General features: G+C 38.3%; 1 protein-coding gene across 3 annotated transcripts in view; it reads left to right on the plus strand.

Annotated features, from left to right (window-relative positions):
• The window catches only part of KLF12 (KLF transcription factor 12), a 575,200-nt gene that overhangs the window by 448,483 nt on the left and 100,943 nt on the right, over positions 1 to 25,774 (plus strand). For all 3 annotated transcript variants that reach the window (XM_078070259.1, XM_078070258.1, XM_078070260.1), the window contains one exon: positions 15,259 to 15,394. In XM_078070259.1, coding sequence (XP_077926385.1) covers positions 15,259 to 15,394 — 136 coding nt within the window. The remainder of the gene's footprint in view (positions 1 to 15,258; positions 15,395 to 25,774) is intronic.

Consider the following 25,774-nt stretch of genomic DNA (forward strand, 5'->3'; position numbering starts at 1 on the left):
AGTAAATAGGCTTACACAGCTCTTTAGTCCTTGGAGATAATACTTTATTACAGCACAATAATTGCTTTTGAAATAATGACCATTAGCAATGAAAGAAAGGTTAAATTATGGTCAGTCTATTTGAAGTAGGCAACAAAGAAAGTATGTAATAAATCTTATACAGATATTTATTAAAAATCATTTAAATAATTAACCTTTATCGAATGCCTATATGTTCTTTGTGCTTTACATACATCATCTTTAAGTCTTAACAATAACCGACATGTGGGTATTACGGCCTTCTTTTACGGAGACGGAAACTGTTACGGAGAAAGAAACTGAGACTCATGTTACTTCCTCTACTCCTTATAAGGGCACAGCTTCTTAGTGATAGAGCCTTTAATAAAATCAAAATTTCTTAATACTCTAAAGCCATTTGCCATCCTTAGGCTTGATGCTTAAAGGGGTGTGCCTTAGTTATGTAGAAAATTTGTCAGTATTAATCCAATTCCAGATTTCTTCAAATTAGATATATTGTATTTTTAAATCATTTTATTTTTTGTCAAGGTTTAAAATTTGTTATATATGAAATTTATATATCTATATCTGTCTATCTGTAAATTGCATGAAGTAATTCCATGTTGCTAAATATCGGCTTTATGGTACCGTATTATGTATTTCCATTTCTCCAGCATCTTGCAACATTAAAAACAGCCTCGAGCTGTAGGTTAACATTTCTAGGTGTAGGGAAATTTTGTCACAGTGTGGTTCACTGAGTTTCAGGGATCGACATCTATGTCATTTTTAGACATATCTGGTCTCTGCCTGGAGCTCTCTTGAACCGAGAATTGGTTCGACAGACATAGACAACACAGACATGCCTGTTCTATCTTGCCTCATTTGGGTAGTGGTTATTTTCTGAAAAACACAAGTGGAAAATACAGCCAGCATTTATTATCACTGTTATAATTATATTTATTTTTCTTAGATTAATGAGTTCAATAAAAGTCTGAGCACTAGCCAATAGCTAATAATCATTATAACATTACAGTTTTAGAATTATCCTAGCTTATATAGCAGATGTTCCAAAATGCCTTCTTTAAAATTGGAAAATAAATTCCATAAAATGTGTGTTTGGTTACAGAGAATATCTTCGTAGTAAGATCTGACATTTTCCAGTTTTCGTTTCTCTTCAGAGTCTAAAATAGTACCCTTTCTGTGTTTTTGTAGTTCTCATGTTCTTAGGTTTATCAAAGAGTAAAATACTGTGTATGCTGTCCAAAATTGATTGGCATCGTGATACGGGATAGCAGATATTTTCCAACACATTCTCAAAGTCATGGTTATAATGGAATCGAATCAGTCCATTTATCATCCTACAAATGAGCACTAACGGGTGAGGGCACTGCTTGCTTAATGGTGTTGTTGTACCCATTGGTATAATCCACAGTAATCAAGGTAGTATCACCTCCAATTACATGTTTTATTATCTCATTATCCACCTTGCAAGTAAAATAACTGCTGACAGTGCCCTTTCTTTCCTTCCTTGGCCACTTGTGATCATTTTTTTATAGTAATCATCATCACAGGCCCCTCCTACTGAAAAATAAACCCCCTCTCAACTATAACTTAAACCAGTTTTAACTGTATAGTTTTGCATACCTGATAGAAACGGAAGATTACAGCTTTTGCAGTTTACAAGTCTAAATGAGCCATTGAATGGTTTATAGCTATTTTTCAGTGTTGGGCTCTGTATTTCTAATTATGATGAACATCGATAGTAAAATTATCCTTACTGACAGCAAGCACAAGCCATCACAGACTCATATTCTACTTGATAAGATTACTCATCCCATATCTTATTCCGGAGGAGATGTAAGGAACACATCAGTCATATTATTACTATTTAGCCAGTGGGTGGCTTGTTTAGAGAGATCTTGCATTTTTGGAAGGTACGAGATGCAGTGGCCGTCTCATATCTGGGCATGTTAGAGCATGCTCAAAGAATAGCTTGGTACTGTACCTTATTTATGCATGGATGTGTAAATACACACATGAACATGCACAGAGACATGTATTTGTATATATTCACATTTTAAAAATGATACTACCTACAGACTGCCATACTTTATAAAGTAAATGAAATTAGTTGACTTATTATAAACTTCTTCCCTATGTTATACCATTTAAATGGGGAAAATGTTCATATTTAATATTTAAACAAATAAGATGATTATAGCACCCATTTGTTTTCTTTCTGCTTTCTTTTTCTTTTATCAAAACTAAAAAAAATAAAACAAAAACAAAACAAAACCTTGAACTGCCAGTACTGTACTGATCAGTACTAAGAACATTTGAAATATTTTTATTTAAAAAAATTTAAGCTCCATATTTTTAACCCTTTGCCTTATCTAGGAATTACCCAGTGTTTTCCTTTTTATTTACTTATCCATTTGATTGAGCGCACATTTATGATTCAGCCATCATATGTACAGTGCACAGATGATGCCCAGAAGAAGCTCATAGTTGAGTGAATGGAGGAGGCAAAGCAAATTTTATGAGGAGTGTTCTATAACACAAGTAAGTGTAGACCCACAGAGGTAGGTCACAAAGGAAAGAGCACAAAGCTCATTGTTTGGGAGGGCATGGTGATGATTTCAGGAAAAGGATGTTTCTCACAGGAAACTGTTTACTTGAATTATCCACATAAATATGAGGAGGAAAGGCAATTATTTTAAAAAGGTGCAAAATCCTAGAAATATGAAAGAACACAGTGCATTCTGGTGGAGTTCTTGTGTGCCAAGTCTGTATTAAGTGAATGCTACAGGGAGACAGACACAGCTTGTAAATTGGTGGGTTATCATAGGAAGGCAGGTGAGAATTCTTAAAGGCCGGTGCAGAGGCTGTAGGAATGGAAATCTGATGGACAGAACTTGTTGCCCAAATGGATGTCAAGGACAAAGGAAAAAATAAATATAGATAATTCCCAAGTTCTTGATTTGGCAACTGCCACATGTTGAGAAAGTCTAGTGGAAGAATGTATGACTTGAAAGACAGTACTGAGAATTTTACCCAGAAAACAATGTAAAGTGGAAGAATTGACAAAAACATGGAAGAAAAGATGCGAGACACGAATTGATGTGTTCCAAAATTTATCTGAAAGGACAGCTATAAAATAGGAGTAGATAGAATGTGTTATTCAGAGAAGCAATATTCAGAGAAATGTCTGGGAATTTTGGAAAATTAGGGAAGCCATGAATCTTAGAATATAGATGAATCAGTAAAAATAAACCCGCATCTAGACACACAGCAGTGAAATTGTCAGGCATGAGTCATAGAGAAAAATCTCAACAGCTATCTACAAAAGAATTAAAGAAGAGCAAAGACTGTCAACAATAAGAAATGCCAGAAAGCAATGCAGTAGTCCTTTCAGAGGACTGGATGAGGGATCTTAGAATTCTGTTCTCAGCTAAATTCAGTCAACAGTAAAGTAAAATTTATTTCAGGTATATATTGACTAAGAGCTTACCACCCACACAAATTTTCTGAACGATCTAAAGAATATGCTTTGAAAAAAAAAAAGACGAACCTAAATGGAAAGGTGAGCTTAGAACTGGTTTTAAAAGTATAGGTAGGGGCACCTGGGTGGCTCAGGTGGTTGAACAGCTGATTCTTGATTTCAGCTCAGGTCGTGATGTCAGGGTCCTGGGATCCAGCCCTGCATCAGGCTCCACACTCAGTGGGGAGTCTCCTTGAGGATTCTCTCTCTCCTTGTCCATCTGCCCCTCCCCCCACTCGTGCTTGCTTGTGCACATGTGCACACGGCGCTCTCTCTCAAATCTTTAAAAAAAGTGTAGGTAAATATCTGCAAAAGGAAATAAATTTTAATTAACTCTTGGTGGTGAAAGATGAATCAAAATTCTGAACTATAATGAAAAAGAACATGGGGAAGGTGGGAATGTTCCTTGGGTGGTTATCACATGCTAAGTCCTCCTTGTGTTTGAGAGGAGAATAGATACACAGAATGACTTTAGACTTTAGGAAAATTTTAAATGAAAGAATGTAAATAAATCTCTAATGTTAAATGAAGATAAATTGTAGAATATGATCTTCTTATATACCGTTTTTAAAAGAGCAAAACTGTATTCATTGTTTATTGATACATATGTAGTTAAAGCATAAAAACTTAAATACACCAGAATACTATGGAAGAAGGAAACAATAGTAAAATAAAACAAAACAAAAAACAGCTTTTTTTGTAATATTTTACTTTTTTTAATGACCTGAAAGAAATACTGCAAATGTTAAGGTTTTTTTTAATCTTTTGGGAGAATAAATAGAGGTAGAATTCCATATATGTGGGAGATTTTTTTTTAAATAAAAGTGACATGAAAGAAAAGCTATAAATAATTTACCTCAATTTATAAGCAAGTTTATGAGAAAGAAAATACCAAATCATGTGTTGAATGGCTCTTCATATTTTATCTTTCACATCAAGCATTGTTGGGTGTGAGAGACAATGGAAAGAAAACATTTTCAGGATTTGGGTGGTTGAAAGAGAAAAGGGAATATAAATGCTGAAGAGTTAATTTGACCCCTGACATCTCATTTAATTGATAGTATAAATGTAGTAGACACCAAGGAAGATCTTTCTCATTAGCATGTGAACTTGCATGGATTATAACAAACCATCCTGGCCTCTCAGATCCCTGCTTGGGCTCAGGGACAGCTCAGACTTAGTGCTGAGGAGGTGACCTGGCAGCTTTGGTTAAGGAAATGAGCATAAATGATGTTCAGAATGCATATTATTAGAGAGTTATAAATTTTAGAAGTATTCCAAACATAAATGTTACTGGTTTTTACCAATTTAAAAAAATCTATTTTTCTTTATTACCATGTTCAAAAAAAACAATATCAAACTTTGTGTTTAACACCTAAATATACTGACCTCAAGCATCACCTAATCTACCAGACATTTGCCTTAGGAAAACCCAAGACCTCACTCTCCATGATAGCCCTTATCTTCAGAAACTGTCTCTTCTCACAGAACCTAGATGGGCTTTCATAGAGAAGTTAGTTGTAAACCCAGTTTAAGGTTAAGAAAGCCAAAAAGACTAGTGGGTGCCTCCTATGCCCTCCCTCAATATAGCGTATATTATATAGTGTTCTCAAAATACTCGTGCCACCTGGCCTATCTCTAGGCAGAATTACAGCTTTGGCCTCCTTCTTCCAGAGTAATTTCTGCAGACTTCACCACCTGCCTGTAAGGGCTCCTTCCCTAACCTATGTCCGAGGCTTGCATCTCTGAGCTCGGGAAAGAGTCTGAGCAAAGGAGCCCCCATGTCACAGATGTACCTGAAGCCAAAGGAAGTATGATTCCATTTCCAGGTGTAGGGCTCTCAGCAGCATTCTCAGAGACTAGGTAATTTATCATCTCAAGGGGCAGGGTATCAAAGTATCAAAATAACGTCTCTAAAAACAAGCCAGAAAACAGAGAATGCGTGCTTCTTAGGGATTGAGGGAAACGAATAGAATTATCATTTCTTACAAAAGCATCCCAAACATAGACTTGATATGGAAAACACCTTGAATCCAATTTTACAAAGCAAATTTCTCTCTTTGGAGTTTGCGTGAAATTAGGACATGAACTGGCACATCCTTCAACCTAGATTGAAACAGAGAAAAAAATGTAACAATCTTGCTTTTTGGCCCAAAGATATGTACAGGTCATTTTTGAATACTTACTCACCCCCGATTAGGATGACGGAAAGCAATACATTGGAAAGAGAAGAGTCAGCACCTACTTTTGCCCTCATAAAGAAAATTTACCTTCCATGATTTTACCACAGTAGACACTGGCATTCACAGGTATAACATCTAAGATTTTTGTGTTTCTCGAGTGTCCCTCAGAAGTCTGGTATGTAGTACAGGTATTTTGCGAAGTTACAAGACTCACATGAACATGAGAGTCTGAGCCTCCAAACCACAGGATCCATCTCAGTGCTGCTTCATGCCCTCTGCTTGGGCCCCACACAGTAACACTTGTGAGTTGTTTGTGGGCCAGGGCGTGTGTGGGGGTGTGTGTCAATTACCCATCAAATGAGAAAGAAAACTTTCATAAACTTTTTTTAATGTGATGTGAGGATGTGCACAAGAAATATATACCTCCAGATGGAAATGTGTTACAGGGTGTGAGGACAAGTGTGCATGTTCCTGCAGCCAAGAAAGAGAAAATCTTAAGAAGAAGCCAGAAGTGGCCATGAAAAGAGATAATGAGCAGCCTTGAAAACTATAGAGAGATTCAATGGCATGTGTACATAATTCACAAATGTGAGGACTTTTTTTATGGTCTTAGAACATATCTTCAAGAATTCCAAGGGTCTACTGCATGTCTCTAAGAAGACAGATGAAATCACTTTTACATATTATGACTTACTTTTAATTTAACTGGTTTAAGTATATTCTAAAATGAGGCATGGAGAGCAAATTATTTGAAGAGGGAGGAGGGCAACAGCAACATTTATTCTAAATGGCCCACAGTAGTTCTGCAGGCCAACTTTTTTGTTTGCCGAGTGCCACCACACCTAAGATAAGGACCATGATTCAGGGGTCCTGAAAATTATTATAGCAGATGTCAATCTATGTCTTGAAAGATTCCATTTTATCCAGTCTAGGAACCAGAAAACACAGATAGTGCAAAAAAAGACCCAAGTGAAATAAGAAAAGTGAATTAAAAGGCCATGGATCATCTCTCTGCATTACACATGAAAATGAGTTTGGTGATTTCATTATTTACCATATGCACTCACCACAAAATCACTTTATTATTAAGTATTTAAAATCATCTCTGCTTAAAGTGGATTCACTTTTGAATAAATCAATTGGGGCTGGTTGGCTTGGGTTTTGAGCAGTTGTAATGAATTGACAAAATGGAAAGGGACAGGAAATAGTGGTGTAGTCATATCTCAGAGGGTTCCTAGAGTTCAAGGCTCTTAGCTGACTCTGGAGAGTTGTATAAGGTTACCAAGCAGAGTGTAAAAGCCCACTTATTAATGGAAAATTTTATGAACTCTTTAATCACAAAAACCTTTTGTGCTCTAAGACATGCTTCCAGTGAACACAAGGCAATTGTAAATCTGTGTTCATTTTCTTTTTACAAACAAGAAAAATAGTTTTAGTCATGATTCTTTAGAAAAATGAAATCGTAGTCGCTGTTGTGATAATCTCAACAAACGTTAATTTTTAAGCTGTATTTTAAATGATTGAATTCCTTCACTGAAATTTCTAAGCAGTAACTCATACTATAGAGATGACAGGTATGTTGAACTATTTAAAATATTTTCCTGAAAGGAAAGAAAAGCCTTTTAAATGTAATTTAGCTAAAAAGTGAATAAAAATTATGAACATTTCCACTCCTATGTCATTCACTGGCCTGTTCAGACGCAAAATATAATTATCTAAGACTTTCCTGAGTAATAGAAATTTAATGATTGTGACTCCCCCCTCCCACAACGTTAATATTAGAATATAAGCCAGAATGTGATTTTTAAAATAAATTGTGATCTAGGCGCTTTCATCATTATATTGCAGAATCGTTTGCCAACTGAAAACCACTGTGACCATTTCAAACAGAGACCTGCATTTATTACCATCATCTTCATCATCCAATATTGTATTATACCGTGTACGAGAGTATAATTGATATGGCTCTCCTCTCAAGGAGTAGACAGAATCATAAGGTATATAAAGTAAATATATGCTTAAGTATAACTCAAAATGGAAAGTGCACGGTGCCATAAAAATACATAAATACAAAATATGGGTATTTTTTGAAAATAAAAGTTTGTGTTTCATTAGAAAATGAAAGGAAGCTTCATGAAGGAAAGTATCGTTCTGTAGGAAATGTAGATTCTTGTTGACAGAATTGGGCGTGGAAGGGACTAGCCCGATACAGCTGGCTTAAGGAAGGAGCCTTGAGGGTAAGAGCATTGAGAAATGCTCTATGAGACAAATGTATGTAGCAAGTACCTTGAGAAAGTTCATTGAGAAGTAGTATGAAAGGGAAAGAAGGAGTTCCAGAAAAATTGTGGGGTTAAAGCAATAGCAATTCATTGGTGATTTGTACTCAGCTAAGGGGTACAAATGAAATGAATGAGAGTTTTGAATCTGGGTGACCAGGGAAATGATGGGTAAAATCCAGACTCTAGAGAAGAATAGCACTTAGTCTGAAATGACTTTGGAACATTCAGGTGGACCAGTTTGCCAGAAATAGGAGACTTGGAGTTTAGGGGAGGGATCAGAGCTGGGAACACAAATTTGGTATTCATTTCCTCTGAGATAGTCACTGAGATTGTAGGAATTGTGGGATTGTGTGGAATTAATGAAAAGCTCACCACTAAAAAGAGGCAGAAGAGGCTAAGCAGTGGAAGCTTAAGGGGAAAAGGAAATTTTAGATGTATGCAGAAAGAGGAGATGAAAAGAAAGGTAAAAGAAAGGGAGGGAGGGAAGGATGTAGGGGAAGGGGAGAGGGAGGGTGGTGGGGGGAGAGGGATGAGGGAGGGACCGACTGCCCAAGAAAATTAGTGTACAGTAGAGTCAGTAAATGCTTTCTCTAAAGGGCTGCCAGAGATACAACAAATGAGCGTGGTCGAATAAAACTTTATTTACAAAAATAGTGACAAGGCCCACAGGCTGTAAGGTGCCCATCCGGAAACCAAGGGAGGAGAGAATTTTAAGAGACTGGACGTGAAAATGAAGAGAGATAATCAGCAGTCTTGAAAGCTGTGGAGAGGTCCAGTAGCATTATAACTGCGATGCAGTACTTGCACTAGAGAATTATAAGAACATTATGAGGTTATTTTTTAATATAATGGGAGCAGAAGCCATTACACTGTCAAGTGTGCAGATAGGAATTGGGAAAAAATGAATAAATTGCCTATTAGATCTACATAGTACCAACATCCCAGGATTTACATAACTGATTACATTTTTAAATCTGCATTTGGGATCATGTAGACAATCACAGTTACCACAGTGTAAAGGCATACAGTTTCATTAGCAGTAGCAAAAGTAAAGAAAGTAAGAAACAGATTTTAGTTGAAACTTCAGGAGGCAACATGGGACCTAATCTTGGAGTTCAGCCTACTCTGAGTTAAACTTTATTTACTAATGAGTTTTTCTCTCATCACAGTTCTCGATAGGCTAGAAAAGTCAGGCATCTATTTGAACAATTGATGTTCTGAAAGCAAAGGAGGTCAGGATATCGTTTGTACGACTCTATTACGGAGAACATACCTCGCAGGCCTTCGGGTGATAATGCCCTGAGTTTTAACTGATGGCTGTATGTGCAGCCAACATGAGGTGGCCAAGGAGAAAACAAGCTAGTGAGATGTTCAGAGAAGATTAATGTCACTGATGTTTCTCATGCATGTACCTCTAGCTGGATCCCCCGCTGTGCTTCTGGCTCAGGAGCTGGGCTGATTCTTCTCACATGGCTTCCCTTCCCACTCTGAGCAAAACTCAGAATCATTACGTGTACCGCGCACACCTTCCCCTGTCTGGCCTCATCCCCTTTGCTGCCCCATTTTCAGCTCCAGCAATGGAACAGCCTCCTTGTGGGTCCTTAGGCACATAACAGCCTTTCCCACGTTAGAGTTCTTATCCCTGCTGTTTGCTCTGCCTGGAATGCACCCGCTCTCCAGTCCCCCACCCCACCCCACCCCCAGCCCCTTCAGGTCCTCGCTCAGCTGTCATTTTCTCCGTGAGGCCTTCCTGGCCACCTCTCCAGAACTGTCCACCTTCCTCTCAGCAGCCCCCAGCCCCCGCCCCCACGTCCCCACTTTATTCTTCTCCGTGGCACTTCTCATTATCTGACTGAGTATATGTTTTCCTTGTTTATTTTTTATCGTCTTTCTCCCCCCAGGGTGAAAGCATGAATTTTTATCTGCCTTGTTCACGGCTCTCTCCACAGCACCCAGAAGAGTGCTTGATTCCTCATAGGTGTCCAATAAATATCTGTTGGCTGAATATATAAATGAATGTTTGGATCAAGAGGAGTTGCGGTTTTATATATTATCCAATATATATTCTGCCTCGGTGATGGTATTTTCAGTTTAGGTACATTTAAAATGAAAACTGCCTAATTTGAACAGCCCAGGAGATAGGAAGGGATTTAGCAGTGGTGTCAGGTAAGGGATGGTCGGATCGGCACCGAATTTACTGCCGGGGTGCAACCGAATGGTGATGCGCTCCTCAGCACTGGCGGGGTAATAAGCGCTTTGAGCGGCTCGTCTCATTCACTCCTCAAAACTGCCATGGCAAGGAAGAGACGGAGGAAGAGAGGTGGGAGATCTATTGCCCAAGGTCAGATGGCCGCAAGTGACAGGACAGGACCAGACGTCCCACCCATGTCTCTGAAGCCAAAGCTCCATCTTTGTCTTCAAGAAACAGGGCAGCTGTGGTTTTTAGAGCAATTCCTGCATAGAAGGTGCTGGAAGAGGACTCTTCCACGCTATAATGCTGTGCATGTTCCCCCTGCACATTCTCCCCACCCCCCACCACTGTATACTCCTTTTCCCTCTCCCCACTACTCCCCATTCTCCCACTGCTCTTGCTGGAAGAAAAGCAACAGCTCTCCTGGAAGCCAGTGTTTCTTTAACTGGTACGTGCTTCAGCCTTGGTAGGGCAGACAGTGAGGGCATCTGCAGGTAGCAGGCAGCCCATCAGGCTGAGGGGAGAAGAAAGGCTGGCAGCACGCAGCCTCTGCCCACCAGCTGCTTTGTGCCCTTCAAACCGCAGACACCCCTCTCCCCTCCCGCCCAGATGAGCCACGGTGAAAGGGCCTGCACAAACCCTTCTGTGAGCCATTCTGGTTAGGACATGGTAGTCTTAAAGTCTCTGTTATATTGTTTGCTTTTACTATGGTGACCTATGAAAGGACTTCCTGTCCTTGAAAAATAGCTGAATGGGCCAGTTTATTTCTATGTAAGATCGAGCCTTTAATCTCTTGACAGCACCCAGGCTGAGGTGGGAGAGGTGCGAATGGACATGGGTGCCGCTGTGTCTTGTGTCAGTCTGCTGTCAGTGTGAGGCAAAGTAAAGTCAAGTCTAAATGCCTCGTGAGTTGAAGAGAGGCAAACATACGCAATCTAGCTTTGAGTGAAGGATCCACCCATGTGAGCCTCCTATCAACTACGAGCTTGAGAAAAGGGATAGAAAAGCTTCCTTCACCCAAGCAGTAATACCAACGTTGGCCCCTTCCAGGAGAAGCCTGCCTGAGGCGGGTCAAGTATCAAAGAAAGGTGCCTCTAAAGCGAAAATAACTGTAAATACATTTTGAGTATTTTGGATTGAGAAGTAAATAATACAGGATATGATATGTGACTTTTTCCATATTTATATTAATGGCCCGCTTAAATTTATGCTGCTTAAGGTCGGGTTGCCTCTTGGGAGGAGAATAGAGAGGAGTGTGATAGGCTGACTGTAATTGTAGCAGTTTTCCACATCATTGCCCGAAATCTCTGAAAGGATCTGGGAGAGTGCACTGATTTTGTATTGCCGCAGAACAAATCATCCCCAAATCTGGTAGATTGATATCGTAACTATTTTATTTGCTTACAGTTCTGTGAGTCAAAAATTGGGGATGGGTTTAGACAGGCAGTTCTCATGCTAGCCTCACTGTGGTCACTCACAGGGCTGCAATCATCTGGTGGCTGGAAGGTGACCGGTCATTCTAAAATGAGTCACTTACCTCAGTTGGGGTTGGCTGCCAGCAGAGCAGCATATATTTTAGGCTTTCTTGGGTTCCTTCACATGGTGGCGAGGTTCTAAAAACAGTAACTGATTGAGGGGAAACCCAATATGCAAGTGCTTTTCAAGCTTTTGCTTTGTGTCATGTTTGCTGGTGGTCCACTGGCCACATCATCATCTAGCCAGGTCCGGAGTTGTCCTGGGACGCAGCTACACGAGGGCATGGATGGATAACTGGAGACATGATTCACTGTAGGAAACTTTGCAGGAACAGTTTATTGTAGGTACATATTTGAAAATTAGAGTAAATGTGTGCAACTGCAGGTGTTAGGGTTCTGCAGTTACCTTCGCAGGGATTTTGTCACACGGAATGAAACTCACAGAGTATCATCTCCCCCCTCCCCCCTGCTGCTCTCTTCCGGGAATTAGATGTTGTTTTTAGTTCTGGTGCCTAGGTAATGTTTCCATTTTCTCTGAATGGGCGCCCCCAGAGAATCAGTGTTTCTGAAATGACTGAGGAACTCAAAGACTAATGGAGGTTAACTAGAGTAGATGTTCCTATCCCACATTTAATAAAAATAGAGTAGAATTATGCAAGTATGTAGATAAGCTAATCATCTGACCTAATCAGCAATGCAGATTTTAAAAAGCCTTTCTAATTACTTCCTCAACTTGGCTGAAGGTATGGGTAAAAAGAGTTTCCCAGCATGATGGTAGCAGATGTATTTCATAATATTTATTGAAAATATTGGAAAGAAATCCTCAATTATGATGTTCCTGAAAAGTACATCAAAAAAGATATCATATTTAACATATTTTAAACTTTCATTAAGATATAAACATAACATAATTTAGATGATCAACTCTCCCACCAGTTATTTGGAATCATTATTACAATTAGACTTTAGCTCTCAGAGCCAGATTGCTTATTGGTTAACTGCCTGTGTCTTCCCTGAGTTGTATTACTTATCCCTGAAAGCTCTAGTTCTCTTGGACAAAATGGGACCACCGGGATAGTCTCTGTTCTTTAGCTGTTTGTTAATTTGGTATCTTGGCAAAGGAGTCCTAGTGCATGATGTTTCAACAACTTTAAATGTTAAGTTGCTGACATTTACAGGCATATGTAACACCACACAATATGTGATTTGGAAGCCTAGATAGATCTGATACTCATTTTCTTGGCAGAATTTGAGTAGTCATGAATGACTATCAAATGAATCATTCTACAATAGGGTTGCCCAAAAAGAAGCTATCTATGAATTCCTGGTTGAAATGCCTATATCAGTCCTGTGTGTTGTGCTACTTGAGTAGTAGTTGTTCATCTTTACCTTCCATTCTGTGAGCTGCTCAGTATCTTTCCAGCACATTCTGTTTAATAGAAGTTGGCCTGAGTGAGTTGCTGTTTCCTGCAGTCAAAATAAATCTTAAATGATTGGGTGCTTTCAGTGTCTTTGGAGTGACTGCATGCTTAAGTAGCTCTCTGTTATCAGATGCTTGGGGACCTGGTTACTTTCCTCTACAAAGTGTTTCTCCAACATCCGTCTTCTAGGGAATCTTCTTTAGAGATGAGATGGAAAATAAACAGTGTTTTGTGTCAGACAAGGACAACATTCAAAAACTCTTAATGAGTGTCACTGCATGATTCCCGGCATTTGAGAAAGTGAATGCTGCATTTTGGAGAAGTTGTGAGTGCTGAGTCATATGACAGTGACTTGTTTTATTTGAGGACAGGGCCAGAAAATATAGATAATCCAATATATAGTCTAATTTATTGGCTAGTGGCTTTGAAACTACAACGTAGTTATACAACTGAAAGTCATAAGATGTGACACTTTTGTATGCCCAGACTCTTAAATCTCTACATCACAGTTTCTCAACTTGGGTGCTTTTGGCATTTCAGATTGGATAATTCTCTGTCTTGGGGGACTGATTATCCTGTGTATTGTAGGATATCTAGCACCATCTTTGACTTGTGCCCACTAGATGCCAGGAGCATCCCCTTCCCCTGGAGTCATGACAAATCAGACTGTGACAGGCCAGACGTTGCCAAATGTCTCTTGGGGGAAGGCGAGCAATTTTTTCCTTGGTTGAGGACCACTGCTTTAGATTATTTGAATTATTTCCTCTTTCAACTAACATTTACGAAGCACTTCCTTTGTTAAAAATACATTTTGGTATGTTTATATTTACAGGCAGTATGTACGTCAAATACACTAAGGCAGTAGGTTCAACAGATATAAGTTCCTTCCTAACCAAGTGTAGTTAGAAATATGTTGGAACTCTCTAGGTTTTTCTGTTCATATTGTAAGTATTAGGTAGAATCATGAGAAATTGTCTTTTTGTGGGTAAAAAAAAAATGGTGAAATACCAACATTTCCCAGTGTTTCTACCTAATGTACAATTTACAGTAACAGAAAAATGATTTGAGAAAAAAAAATTATAAACGTACCCAGATGTCATTGTAACCATGATTTTAAGTGCATTTTGCTTTCCTTTGTAAGCAGCGGTGGTTTTAGAAATCCCTCATAGGCAGTTGGAAGAGCAGCAGTGTGGCTGCAGCTGGCTGGGGCTGAAGTCATATTTTAATAATGTGATTGCATAGCTTGTGCCGTACTTTTAATTTAGAAGCTGTGCTTATTTTGTGCTTGAGGTGAGGTCTGATGGAAATCCTAGACAGTGGTGCGGTGGATGCTAAAACTGTTCATAGAGAGGAGGAATGGAAATGAGATCTAAATTTTAAAAATATGCATTCACATATTAAATGTTGATGGTAATCCTTTCATTTGGAAAGATCCGATGGTCTTGGTCAACAGGGGTCACAGAACATCAGGCTATTTCTTGCTTTGTTGGCAAGTTCACGGCGGGAGGAGAATCGTATCTGGAAATACCTTTCTGAAAAATGAAATCGGAATGGAGACGAACACTTTCTAGCACATAAAACATATATTTAAAATGCTGCTACTTCTGTCATTTTTGTGTGCTAAGATCTCCACTTAGAACCATAATGAACTGTGAGACAGTATCCACTGAAGTATGAAAAATACCTAAAACTTCATGCTAGTCTTGTTCTTCCTTGAGCTTATTAAGAGAGCTGTAGGCAGATAAAATCTCCTCTCCCTTGGCTCCCCACCTTCCAGGGAATGTGCTAACGAGCAGTGAAATGGCCAGAACTCTGGCAGCAGAAGCAAGAAGGAAGAGCCAGGGGGTTGCACGGTAACTCACAAGCTACCTAATCAGTTTCTGACCACTCAGGAGTTGGTAAGGTTGTGGATTTTATGGTTTCTATTCTGTAATCGTCCCCTGAAACTGTTGAGAGCTGATGGAGGTTCTGTAAATCAAATGAACAAGGGAAAAAAGTCAGTAAATGCTCAGTACATAAAATGCACCACTTTCACAAATTCCTGGGATTTCTAGAGAAGTCCATGTGCGCGATAGGCACAGAAGAGAGATGCCGTGCTTGATGTTGGTCCAGGACAAGGTTAACTTTCTGCACACTAATTTTAATTCATTATATATGCCTTTTTTTCCCAGCACAAATGGACCCCCGAGGCCTATCTCCCAGACAAAGTAAAAGTGACAGTGACGATGATGACCTGCCAAATGTGACCTTAGATAGCGTTAATGAGACTGGATCTACGGCCCTTTCCATAGCCAGAGCAGTACAAGAGTAAGTACCACGTTCTCAGGATGAACTAAGACTCGCCAAGGTGTTCAGTGGGTGATGGAAGCAGCAGTACCTCCTGTTCCCAGGACTTGTCCTTCCAGCTCGGGACGGGCTCACGCGTCAGCATCCTTCCATCCAGGCTTACGTTCTTTGGGGGCAGATTAGGGGAAAGCATGAAGTATTTCACATAGTTGAAAATCTGTGCTTTTATTAGAATTGAGGCTTCTGTGCATCTCTCCTAATAACTCCTACCTCTTCTTAACTCTGAAAAAAATATATTGTTCTTTTTCAATGTCACCATCCAATTATTGTCAACATTGTTATTATTCATATGCAACAGTCAAGAGAAATAAAATAAGGCAAGTATTATGATCTTGTTTTGATAGGAAAGTACAGAAGAGCTTTTTTGAAATTTTAAATCTGGAAGACGATGTTTCACCACTTTGAAAAATCAGAATCGTGTGTAATTTTTAAAGAGATCTTTTCTCTTTCCTTTTATCCAGACCCTAGAGTTAGATTTCATCCTTGTTAATCGAAGATAGTTGCTTTTCCATCATTGTCGATTCTGTATCTAGAATTGAACCTATGGCTAGTCCTTGTATATTTTTTCTCTGGAATAGTTTTTAATAACATAATCTTACATAAGAGTAGGAGTTAAATAGCCACTGCTGTTGCTGACACATGAGTTAGCAGTTCACTCAAAATGATCTTAGTCACTTCCCATATTTTAATTCCTTTTCCCAAATATTGACTAAGTACCGACTCTGCTCTGAGCATTAGTCTTTGAAATCTTTAAACAACACACACACACATCAGTATGGCATTTTAGAATTTAAAGCATATGTGTGTATGTGTGTGTGTAAAATGAATCATACATTTCTATGTTCGATAGGTAATACATGTATAATATTTATATGATATGTGTTTGTGTACAAATACAAATATATATGGTATATTAGGGGAAACAGGATATAATGGATCTAAAATGAAATTTGGAGTCAAAAACATTTGAATTCAAATTTACATTTAAGCTCTTAGTGGTTGTGTGACTTTTGGCAAGTTATTTAACCACTCTGAGATTTTAAGAAAATCAGAATACTTACCTTATAGCCCTGTTATGGATGTAATATAGTTATAAGATATAAAAATCAAGTCACAGAGTTTTGGCACATAGAGGGCTTCAATTAACTATAGAATTAGTATTATAATTATAGTAATAGTGTATACTATATGACAACTAGGAAATTAAAATGTGGCAAATATTGTTATTCTAATTGTACAAATGAAGACACTCAGAATCAGAGAAGTTAAATGACTCCTGCAAAGTCATATACTAAGTAGTAGCAAGACAAAGGTTTGGACTTCTGACTCCCAGAACAGATCTTTTCCTAAGAGTACCTGTCATGTTTGTTTCCAATAATGTTCTTTCACTTCAACACCTATAAAAAGCATTTTTTCACTCCTTTGTTCAAATAACTGGTTATAGTCACTTAGTTTCTCCAAAGCAAGTGTTCATTTGAGCCAAGACAGGCATTGAATCAAAGGGGTTGCTGAAATCATGTTTAAAATTGTGTCATGCTGAGTCACCTCATCTCTAATTCAGTGATCAGCACAGTTAATATGGTTTTGTGTGACCTAAATCTTAAGATCCATCTTTAAAATTAGACTAAATGATGACAAATTTCAATTCTAAGATGAATAGTAGGTTTCAGAGACATTTTAGTCATATTGTTTTCCTGTATCATTGTAATACATGTATAGTGTGTGTGTGTGTGTGTGTGTGTGTGTGTGTGTGTGTTTACACAGGTGGGTGTGTTTCTTTTAATTCAAACTTTAAAGTTGGGAACTATAATTACGAAAATCTAAATTATGTTTACTTTATTTGGGACTTAGATAGCAAATAATGATATTAGCTTTTTAAACATAACTATTTTTTTCTTTTAATATTATGTGCTTATAATATATAGTGTATTTTAATGTGAAACGTTTAATAGCCTCAAGAACTAGAGCCTCATTTTCAGCCTAACCTCTCTGGCCTGCTTTGTGAAAACATTTTCAAGCCACAGTATCTTGTATAACTGTGTGCCTGCCTTTTACAAAAGTTGCCTGTGTATCTAGGGAAATGCCAGATTCATTATTCATGTAAGTGTTTTCATTAAACGATTAGTAAAGAATACTGAGCCGTCACCTGGGAAGCCCAAGAACGCCAGGACCCATCAATAGTTAATTAAGTCTCATTCAAGACTCAGTGTGTGTATGTAAACACCAGGAAGTGAGAAGATAGCGTTAGATGAAGCAAAGAGAATGCTCTGCAGAGACCTCTTAAATATGGGTGTATTTCAAAACTTACAGTAATACGCTGAGGAAAATTTTATTCTGGGACAAATAAATATATAATCCTTGTTAGACACTTAAAAAAAAAATCTGTACTTAGGTTTACCCTAACCTACCCTTAGGTTTAAACCTAAGTACAGATTTTTTTTAAGTGTCTAACAAGGATTATATTTAAGTGTATACAGTTGTCAGCACGTCTTTCTGCTCCTCTCTTAGTTTCTCCTTGATTCTTTAATACATATTGCTGTTGGTGATTTTCTGTTTTCTCTTTTCCTGTTTGCCTTTGGATCTTGATGCCTTCTATTAACGCAAAAGCTGTCAAACAAACAAAAATTCCAGTGTACTATGATCAATAAAATAATGCATTAAATAATAAAAGTGTAAAACATCAGCTTGGCACATACAAGATGAGAGGATTTCAAAAAACACCTGTTGACCTCTTCCCCGTACTTGCACAACTCTCCTGGGAGAGTTAGATGGGGGAGTGCGTCTGTGGGTAGAGAGGCGATGGCGTCGAAGGTTTATGTTTATTAGAGGTAGCATACTTTAAAGGCCTTGGGCCCCCAGTACACATTTGGCTTTCCAATCAAAGGCAAAAGGAGTCATGGTTTAGGAAGGGTTCAAAGGCTGGCCTCTTAATTCATTGGCCACCAGTGAAGTGTCAATCAAAGAGAAGAGGAAGATGGGGCGCCTGGGTGGCTCAGTTGGTTAAGCGACTGCCTTCAGCTCAGGTCATGATCCCGGAGTCCCAGGATCGAGTCCCGCATTAGGCTCCCGGCTCAGCGGGGGGTCTGCTTCTCCCTCTGACCCTCTCCCTTCTCATGCTTTCTCTCTCTCTCAAATAAATAAATAAAATCTTTAAAAAAAAAAAAAAAGAGGAAGATGAAGAAGGAGGATGTTCGGGAAGATTGACACTAGAAATGGATGAAACTACCTTGTCCTTGACTCGTCCCTACAACATGCTAACCCGAAGTATAGATGCTCTTCTTTGTCTTCTTTCCCATTCAGGTTCATAGTCTTGTCAATAATCATTATAGTTTGAGTTTTTAATTAGGTAATTTACTTTATTGACATTGGTATATCTACATAGCATAAACCTTAATATACTAATACTTTTTTTTTTCTAAATGCCTGTTAGGCATGTTACTTTTTTTTTTTTTTAGATTTATTTATTTGGGGGGTGGGAGGGGAAGAGGGAGAGGGCAAGGGCTGAGCAGGGAGCCTGCCATGGGGGCTGGATCTCAGCACCCTGAGATCATGATCTGAGACGAAATCAAGAGTTGGGCGCTTAGCTGACTCTGTCACCCAGGCAATGCCCTTGCATTTTACTTGTTTTTAAAATGAACTTTTAATTTTTTAGTTTAAGAAACGTTTCCTTTGATTTGAAATGCAGAAGTTGTTAGCCAAAATTACATCCTCCCCCCAGATATCAGATATTCCTGTATTTAAATAAAAAAGAGCATCACTTGGTACCAGAGCAACAACCTGAGGTCACTTTGATGTGTATAGATTTATATAGTGAGGTTCCTGAACTGTGCTTGAACTAATCATTTCAACCATTTTCATTAATTCGCTTGATTATCGTTTATCAGCTCAGGTCAGTGAATTCAAATACAATGGAAAAAGCCACAGACAGGCCACACACATGCTCAGCCCTTTTCTTGTTTTAATTGTGCAGATACTGTCCAAGTCAGAAACCATGTGTTCAGTAATTCTGACAAAGCCAACTTCCAGCAATTCATAGAACATCTGTTTTGTTTTGGTCTGGGTTTTTTTTCCCCCCCAATGGTAAAATAGGGTCATTACCCCTTAACAACTTGACAAACATAATTATGAAATAAGTGTTTGGAAAAAGAGAAGTACAGGCGCATGATTAGAGCAAATTATTGTAATTAACTCTCACTCCAGGCAAAACAATGATATTTTTTTAAATAGGTACAGTTTGGGTGCCTGGGTGGCTCAGTTGGTTAAGCGACTGCCTTCGGCTCAGGTCATGATCCTGGAGTCCCTGGATCGAGTCCCGCATCGGGCTCCCTGCTCGGCAGGGAGCCTGCTTCTCCCTCTGATCCTCCCCCCTCTCACATGCTCTCTCTCTCTCATTCTCTCTGTCTCAAATAAATAAATAAAATCTTTAAAAAAAAAAATAAATAAATAAATAGGTACAGTTTGGCTGTGTTACCCAGACCCTCCTTTTTAATTCTTTTTCTCTAATTCCAAACATTCATACTCCTCATTTGTTAACAGGAGTAGAATAATCAACTTCATATAAACTAAAGTGTAAGTGAATGAGAATATCTCCGGAGAGAAATTTCAGTGGAACCAGGAACAAACCTTAAACTAAACGAATAAGGATCTAGATACAGGCATCCCCCGTTTTCCTAAATTCCCATTATGCCACTTTGTTTTTATGAAAGACCTCTGTTAGCACCTATTTTTGCTAGCTGAAAGAAAGCCAAAGAGGATTTTCATCTTTACAAAAAGAGGTGAACAGCAAAAATAGTGTTCAGTATTTTTTTGCAGTAAGCCCTTAGGGAGGCAGCGCAACTCTAAGCAGGGAGAGCGGCCCGCCAGGCTCCCTCCCGGGGAGCCACACCCAGCATCTCAGCACCAAGCTGCCAGAGCTTGGAGCTGTGTCTGTGTCTTTATCTCAGTTTCTTGTGTGCCTCCATTAGCCAGATGTGTCCTCCGGCATCACAAAGGCCTCAGAGGTTATTTTGTGGGTCTGGGAATGCTCAAAAACTTCTCCATATAAGTTAATGGTCATTTCCTCTTTGCTCTATGCCATTTTGGCTCACGATAGGGGAACGTTCTACTTTTGGATAGTGGTGGAAACCTGTATAATACTTTCAGTAAGAGTGAGATGGGAAAGGGTAGAGTAGAGGGTGAGGGAAGCAGATGAAGATGTTAAGGAGATACACCTGTGTTACTCGGTGTCAGTCCTTTGAGAATTGGTGCGTGCATGTTACTGTTAAACTCACACCATATCTGAAGAGCCTACCCTCTCTCATCTTTATTAAAACTCTCAGAGAAAAGAAAAGCAACAAGATTAGTAGCATTAGTAATTTTTTGCTTTGGCTAGCTTCCCTGATATTTGCTACTTGATAAAAGGATAGTCTTTTTAAATGGTTCATTGTCAAGTACATTTAAGCTAATCAAACTACTTCACTGTCTTCCTCCCCGTTTTTATTACAGTTGACCCTTGAACACAGGGTTGAATTGTGCAGGTCCAATTATATGTGGATCTTTTTCAATAAATATAATAGAACGCTGGAAATGTATTTTCCTTATGATTTTCTTCGTATTTTCTTTGCTCTATCATACTTCATTGCAAGCATACAGTATGTAATACATATGCAAAATATGTATTAATTGACTGGTTATGTTATTGATAAGACTTTCAGTCAACAGTAGGCTATTAGTAGTTAAGCTTGGGGGGAGTCAAAAGTTACCTGTGGATTTTTGACTGCCCAGGGTATCAGCATCCCAACCCTAGTTGTTCAAGGCTCAACTGGGTATTGCTCATGTGAAGGTCCTTTCTTAAAAACTGCTTGAATTTCTGGAAATGAAGAGTATTATCTTTAGCACATTTTCACGTAAATGATCTTTGAAAGAACAAGTATGGTAGGAAGTTAGATATCCTATTGTTATTTCAAACTTTGTTGCTAGTTCAAACATCATGGTTCTTAATTTAGAAAAGTTCATTTAATGATAAAAAAGGGTCAGAAATCTTGGCGTGGTCAGTTAAGCATCCGACTCTTGGTTTCTGCTCAGGTCGTGACCTCAGGGTCAAGATCCAGCCCCGAGTCAGGCTCTGTGCTGGGTGTGGAGCGTGCTTGGATTCTCTCTCCCTCTCCCTCTTTTCCTCACCCACTCCCCTACCCCATGCTCGATCACTCTTTCTCTGTCTCTCAAAAATAAATAAATCGTTTTTTTAAAGGGTCAGAAATCTTGAATGGTATTTTTTTATTTTGTTCTCATTTTTCTTGTTCTGAATTTCTTGAACACACCCCCTCCTGTTTCTCTTAATGTCCTCCTGTATGATTGCATTAATGTCTTTTAAATTATAGTAGAGAGCAGTACAAGAGATGAGGAAGAAAGCAGAAACAAAGGAATTGTAACTGACAGCCTACTTTTTGGCAGATACTATGAAAACTCATGTAGTTTTCATTTAATTTGCTCTATGATCCTGTTTTTATCCTGCAGATAAAGAAATAGAAGCCCAGAGACATTTACTCTATCCCCAGAGGTCCTACAGCTGATAATTTGCAGAGCTCATATTCATTTTCACGTTGATCCGACTATAAACCCGTATTCCTCTATAAAGGCAGCTTCTATCTTTATGTTGTGGCTTTAATATCTCTAAACTGCGAACTATCTAAAATTAGCAAAGTTTTTTGAACTTCAAATCCCAGTAAGCACACAATTTTGTGAAATAATTTCAGATTTTTTTATCTTTAAACTCATTGTTACTTTAAATATAATCTGATACAGGGGGAAATAATTCTATCAGGTACCTTCTCAGAATTTTTTTTTTAAAGCTATTCCACTTCTATAAATCACACACATTATATTGAAATGTGAGGAAATATGAACATATTCGTGCTTTTCATTATAAACTTCACTGGTACTATTTTATTTAAAGAAATTATTGTTGGGAAAAACGTGGTTTCGAGTGTGTTCTAATATACACATACATGCTGACATTCCCAAACCCAAAAAATGAACATCCCTTATAGAATTCTTTCTGTCAATCTATAAAAGGAAAAGTTTGTCCAAGGGTTAAAATCGTCGTGTGTCATCTTATTTTGCAACCCTTGACTAAAGATTTGAGAGTACTTGGATCATGTCTCTCTCCTCATCTGCTCATTAGAATGAACCCAACTGAGCTGATTGTGCCCAGAGAAAAAGCCAGGGAGCTCAACATGTCAAAGGACTTCTGTTTTTCCTCTCAGATTTTTCCTAGATTCTTGTCTCATTAAGAGAAGCTATAGGTTTATTTAATAAGCCTAACATGTTTGGGACATCTTCAGATCCCCCCACTTCATGTCCTACCAAAGAAACAGCTATGATTCACATCAGTAGGTGGAACTGTAGATCTCTGATTGTGACTATTATATGGGCTCTACTGATGGGTAAATCTGAGAGGTGTTCATTCCCTCGCCAGGGGAGATAAATGTTTTTGTGTTGCTCTTCTTTTGAAAGAGCTCAGAAAAAGCTCCTGATTTTCAGTGAATGAACACAGATAAAACCTAAAGTCTATGCTTAGCCTGCATCAGCCCATCAGTCTCCCACGCCTAAAAAACAATTAAAAATAGTGATCACTGAATAACTCAGTCCCTGGGTGTTTAGTACTAAAATGGAGACTGTTGCACCCACACACTGTCCCATATATCTGCTTTGGTGGGATTCTCTTTGTTCCTCCTTAAATTAAGAAAAGTGTGGTCCAGTTTGGCAATAATTTGACACTTGAATTGTTTCATGAGGTACCAAATTAAGTGATCTATTCATTTGATGTGTAGTTAATTAATTTATTCAAGCTTGTGTTACATGCTGAGGACAGGATGAAAGATTCATAGTACCTTAGCACAGGGAGCTCAGCATTGAAAAAAAGAGATGAAGTAAAGCACGATAAGATAAAAGCATAAGAAGGGCTGCAGTGAGAGAATAGAGGGGGTACATGTAACTCAGTCTGGAATAGGTAAGAACATTGATGTGCGGTAGGGGTGCAGCCATTCCTAATGACTGGTGCAGAGGTGAGTGTAGCAGGGAGATGGGAGAGGAGGAAGCTGCTTGGGGAGGTGGGTAGGGACCTGATCAGGAAGGATGAATTTATTCTGTAGACAATGGGGAGATGTGGATAGGCTTTAAGTGGGAGCAGCAAATGCCGGTCTCGAGGAAGAAGGAAGCTGCACGTGGTTGTGCAGGTGGAGCTCTGTGCATCCCAGAGGGTGCTGAGTGCGACTGAGCTAGGGGAAGCCGGATGTGGGCGTTAGGCTGTGTGGAGGTGAGAGAGAGGGTTCGCTGTTTCATGAAGATGTTCTCGGAAGAACTCTCTGATTAGACCGTGTTTTGGGAAAGACCTGAAGAGGGGTGAGGTCAGGTTACAAAGAGATCTAAAGGAAGAGCATTCAAGAGAATAACAAGTGCAGAGAGACTCTAAGACAGGAATATTCTGGAATGAGTAAACAAACAAATTCGCTGACCAACTAGAGAACATTAGTTAAAATTCCTTATCTTAGAGAAGAAACTAAGCTCCATAGATACCAACGAATTATTCCAGCATTCCATCCCTAGGGAGAGGGGCTAGGGACTGAACCTCTTTATCCACGCATACTTTTCCCTCTAAGCTGTGATAAAAATTCTCTTTTTCTGAGGGAATCTGCAGCTGTTTAACCAAAACAAGAATCAAAAGGCAAACGAAAAAAATGCAAAACCAATTTTCCCTTTCAAAACATTTGTTTACTTTGTACTTCCTTCTGGCCTGGGTTCTTGAAACCTAGTTTTGTATCCCCCGATGATTCAAAAATATCCATTATCCTAGAAAGTTTTAAAAAATATATTATTACTGTACTTTCTAGTAGCCATTAAGTACTTTTTCCCTAAAAATGATGCAGCTATTGTTCCAAAGAAGAGCTTATCCTCAGAACTTTTTGATCATTAAAAATGTAAAATGAAATAAAAAAGAACGTATCATATATGAGAGCCACTACCCAGGTGTTGCTGTTTTGAGAGGGATGTATGTCTCTCATCTCTATGATAGGCATTTTATACTCTATGCCTCATGCTAAACAGTCAGTTTGATTGACTGACTTGAACATCTTCTGATATACTATAGTATAAACAGATCAATTTTAGCCTTTCTAACCACTTGGAAAGTATTGGGTTAACTGTGTGTTGATTTGTTTTTTAAACTGCCATGCCTCATTTTAATGTGAATTTACTACTTCTTGGTGATCAATTTAAAAATAGAAATCAGGCTTTTAAAGACCAAACTTTTTGTTTTTATTTTTATTTGAAGGGGATTCCAAAGTTACATCATGGATAGAATTGATGAGCCACTTTTATTTGATAGTGGCTACGTATTTTTTGCTACTTTTAGGTTTAAATTTTTTTTAGTATTAGTAATTTCTAAATATGTTTCTAAATGTAATTTAAAATATGCTGGCATTTCATGTGGCCATACAGTATATGTATATATACAAACTGATTGCAAGTATTAATATGCTTTTAATTTCTTGACATTACTTCTCCATGTGAGATCTTTATGTAGCTTTTTTTTTTTTTGCTATATGTTCTACCTATAATCACATTGCAAATTTATGTACACCGTTTATATTTCTCATATATATTCCTAATGGGTGTAACTTGTGAGTATAGGTAGTCATTTCTCATGCATTTTTGATGTGTGTTGACATAGATACTCAGTGATAATGTTGAAATGTTAATAAGTTTCGCTACAAGTTCCCAGAACTATTCATCACTATTTCATTTATTAATGTAGTCAGAGAGAGTACACATGATAGAAAACCATACTGTAATATATTTGAAATTAACTCAATTCACCAGGATATAATCTCTTCTATTTTCAGTCAAACGCTCTAGACACTCTCTTTTCTTATTACTCTTTATGAGTTATAGCCATTGTACGATAATTTTCCTTTACTTCATAGCATTTTCCCACACACTTGAATCTCATTGAATACATTTACTTACATGCATCAAAGGAAAGTAAAAAATTGAAGGATACGTTTTCATGGGGAACCTGCTGCTATATAGAAAAATCTAATACAGATGGAAAAAGATGGCTTGGATAAAAGTGAATCTTACCAGGTTGATGTTTTACCATGATATTTTGCCATCCACTTACATAATTGCATAGCTGAGGGTCACCATCCAGCTGAAATGTAAGACATCATGCATCATGGCTTATCTTAAAAAGTAAACCCCAAACCATGTGTGGTGAGTAGTGGTAGAAATGCCAGCAAATTTTGAGACTATTTCTGATTGATTATCTGAAAAATTATTAGTGTGCAGGAAAGAATTCCAAAC

The sequence above is a fragment of the Halichoerus grypus genome, chromosome 4 (assembly GCF_964656455.1).
Source record: "Halichoerus grypus chromosome 4, mHalGry1.hap1.1, whole genome shotgun sequence".
Classification (NCBI taxonomy): Eukaryota; Metazoa; Chordata; class Mammalia; order Carnivora; family Phocidae; genus Halichoerus; species Halichoerus grypus.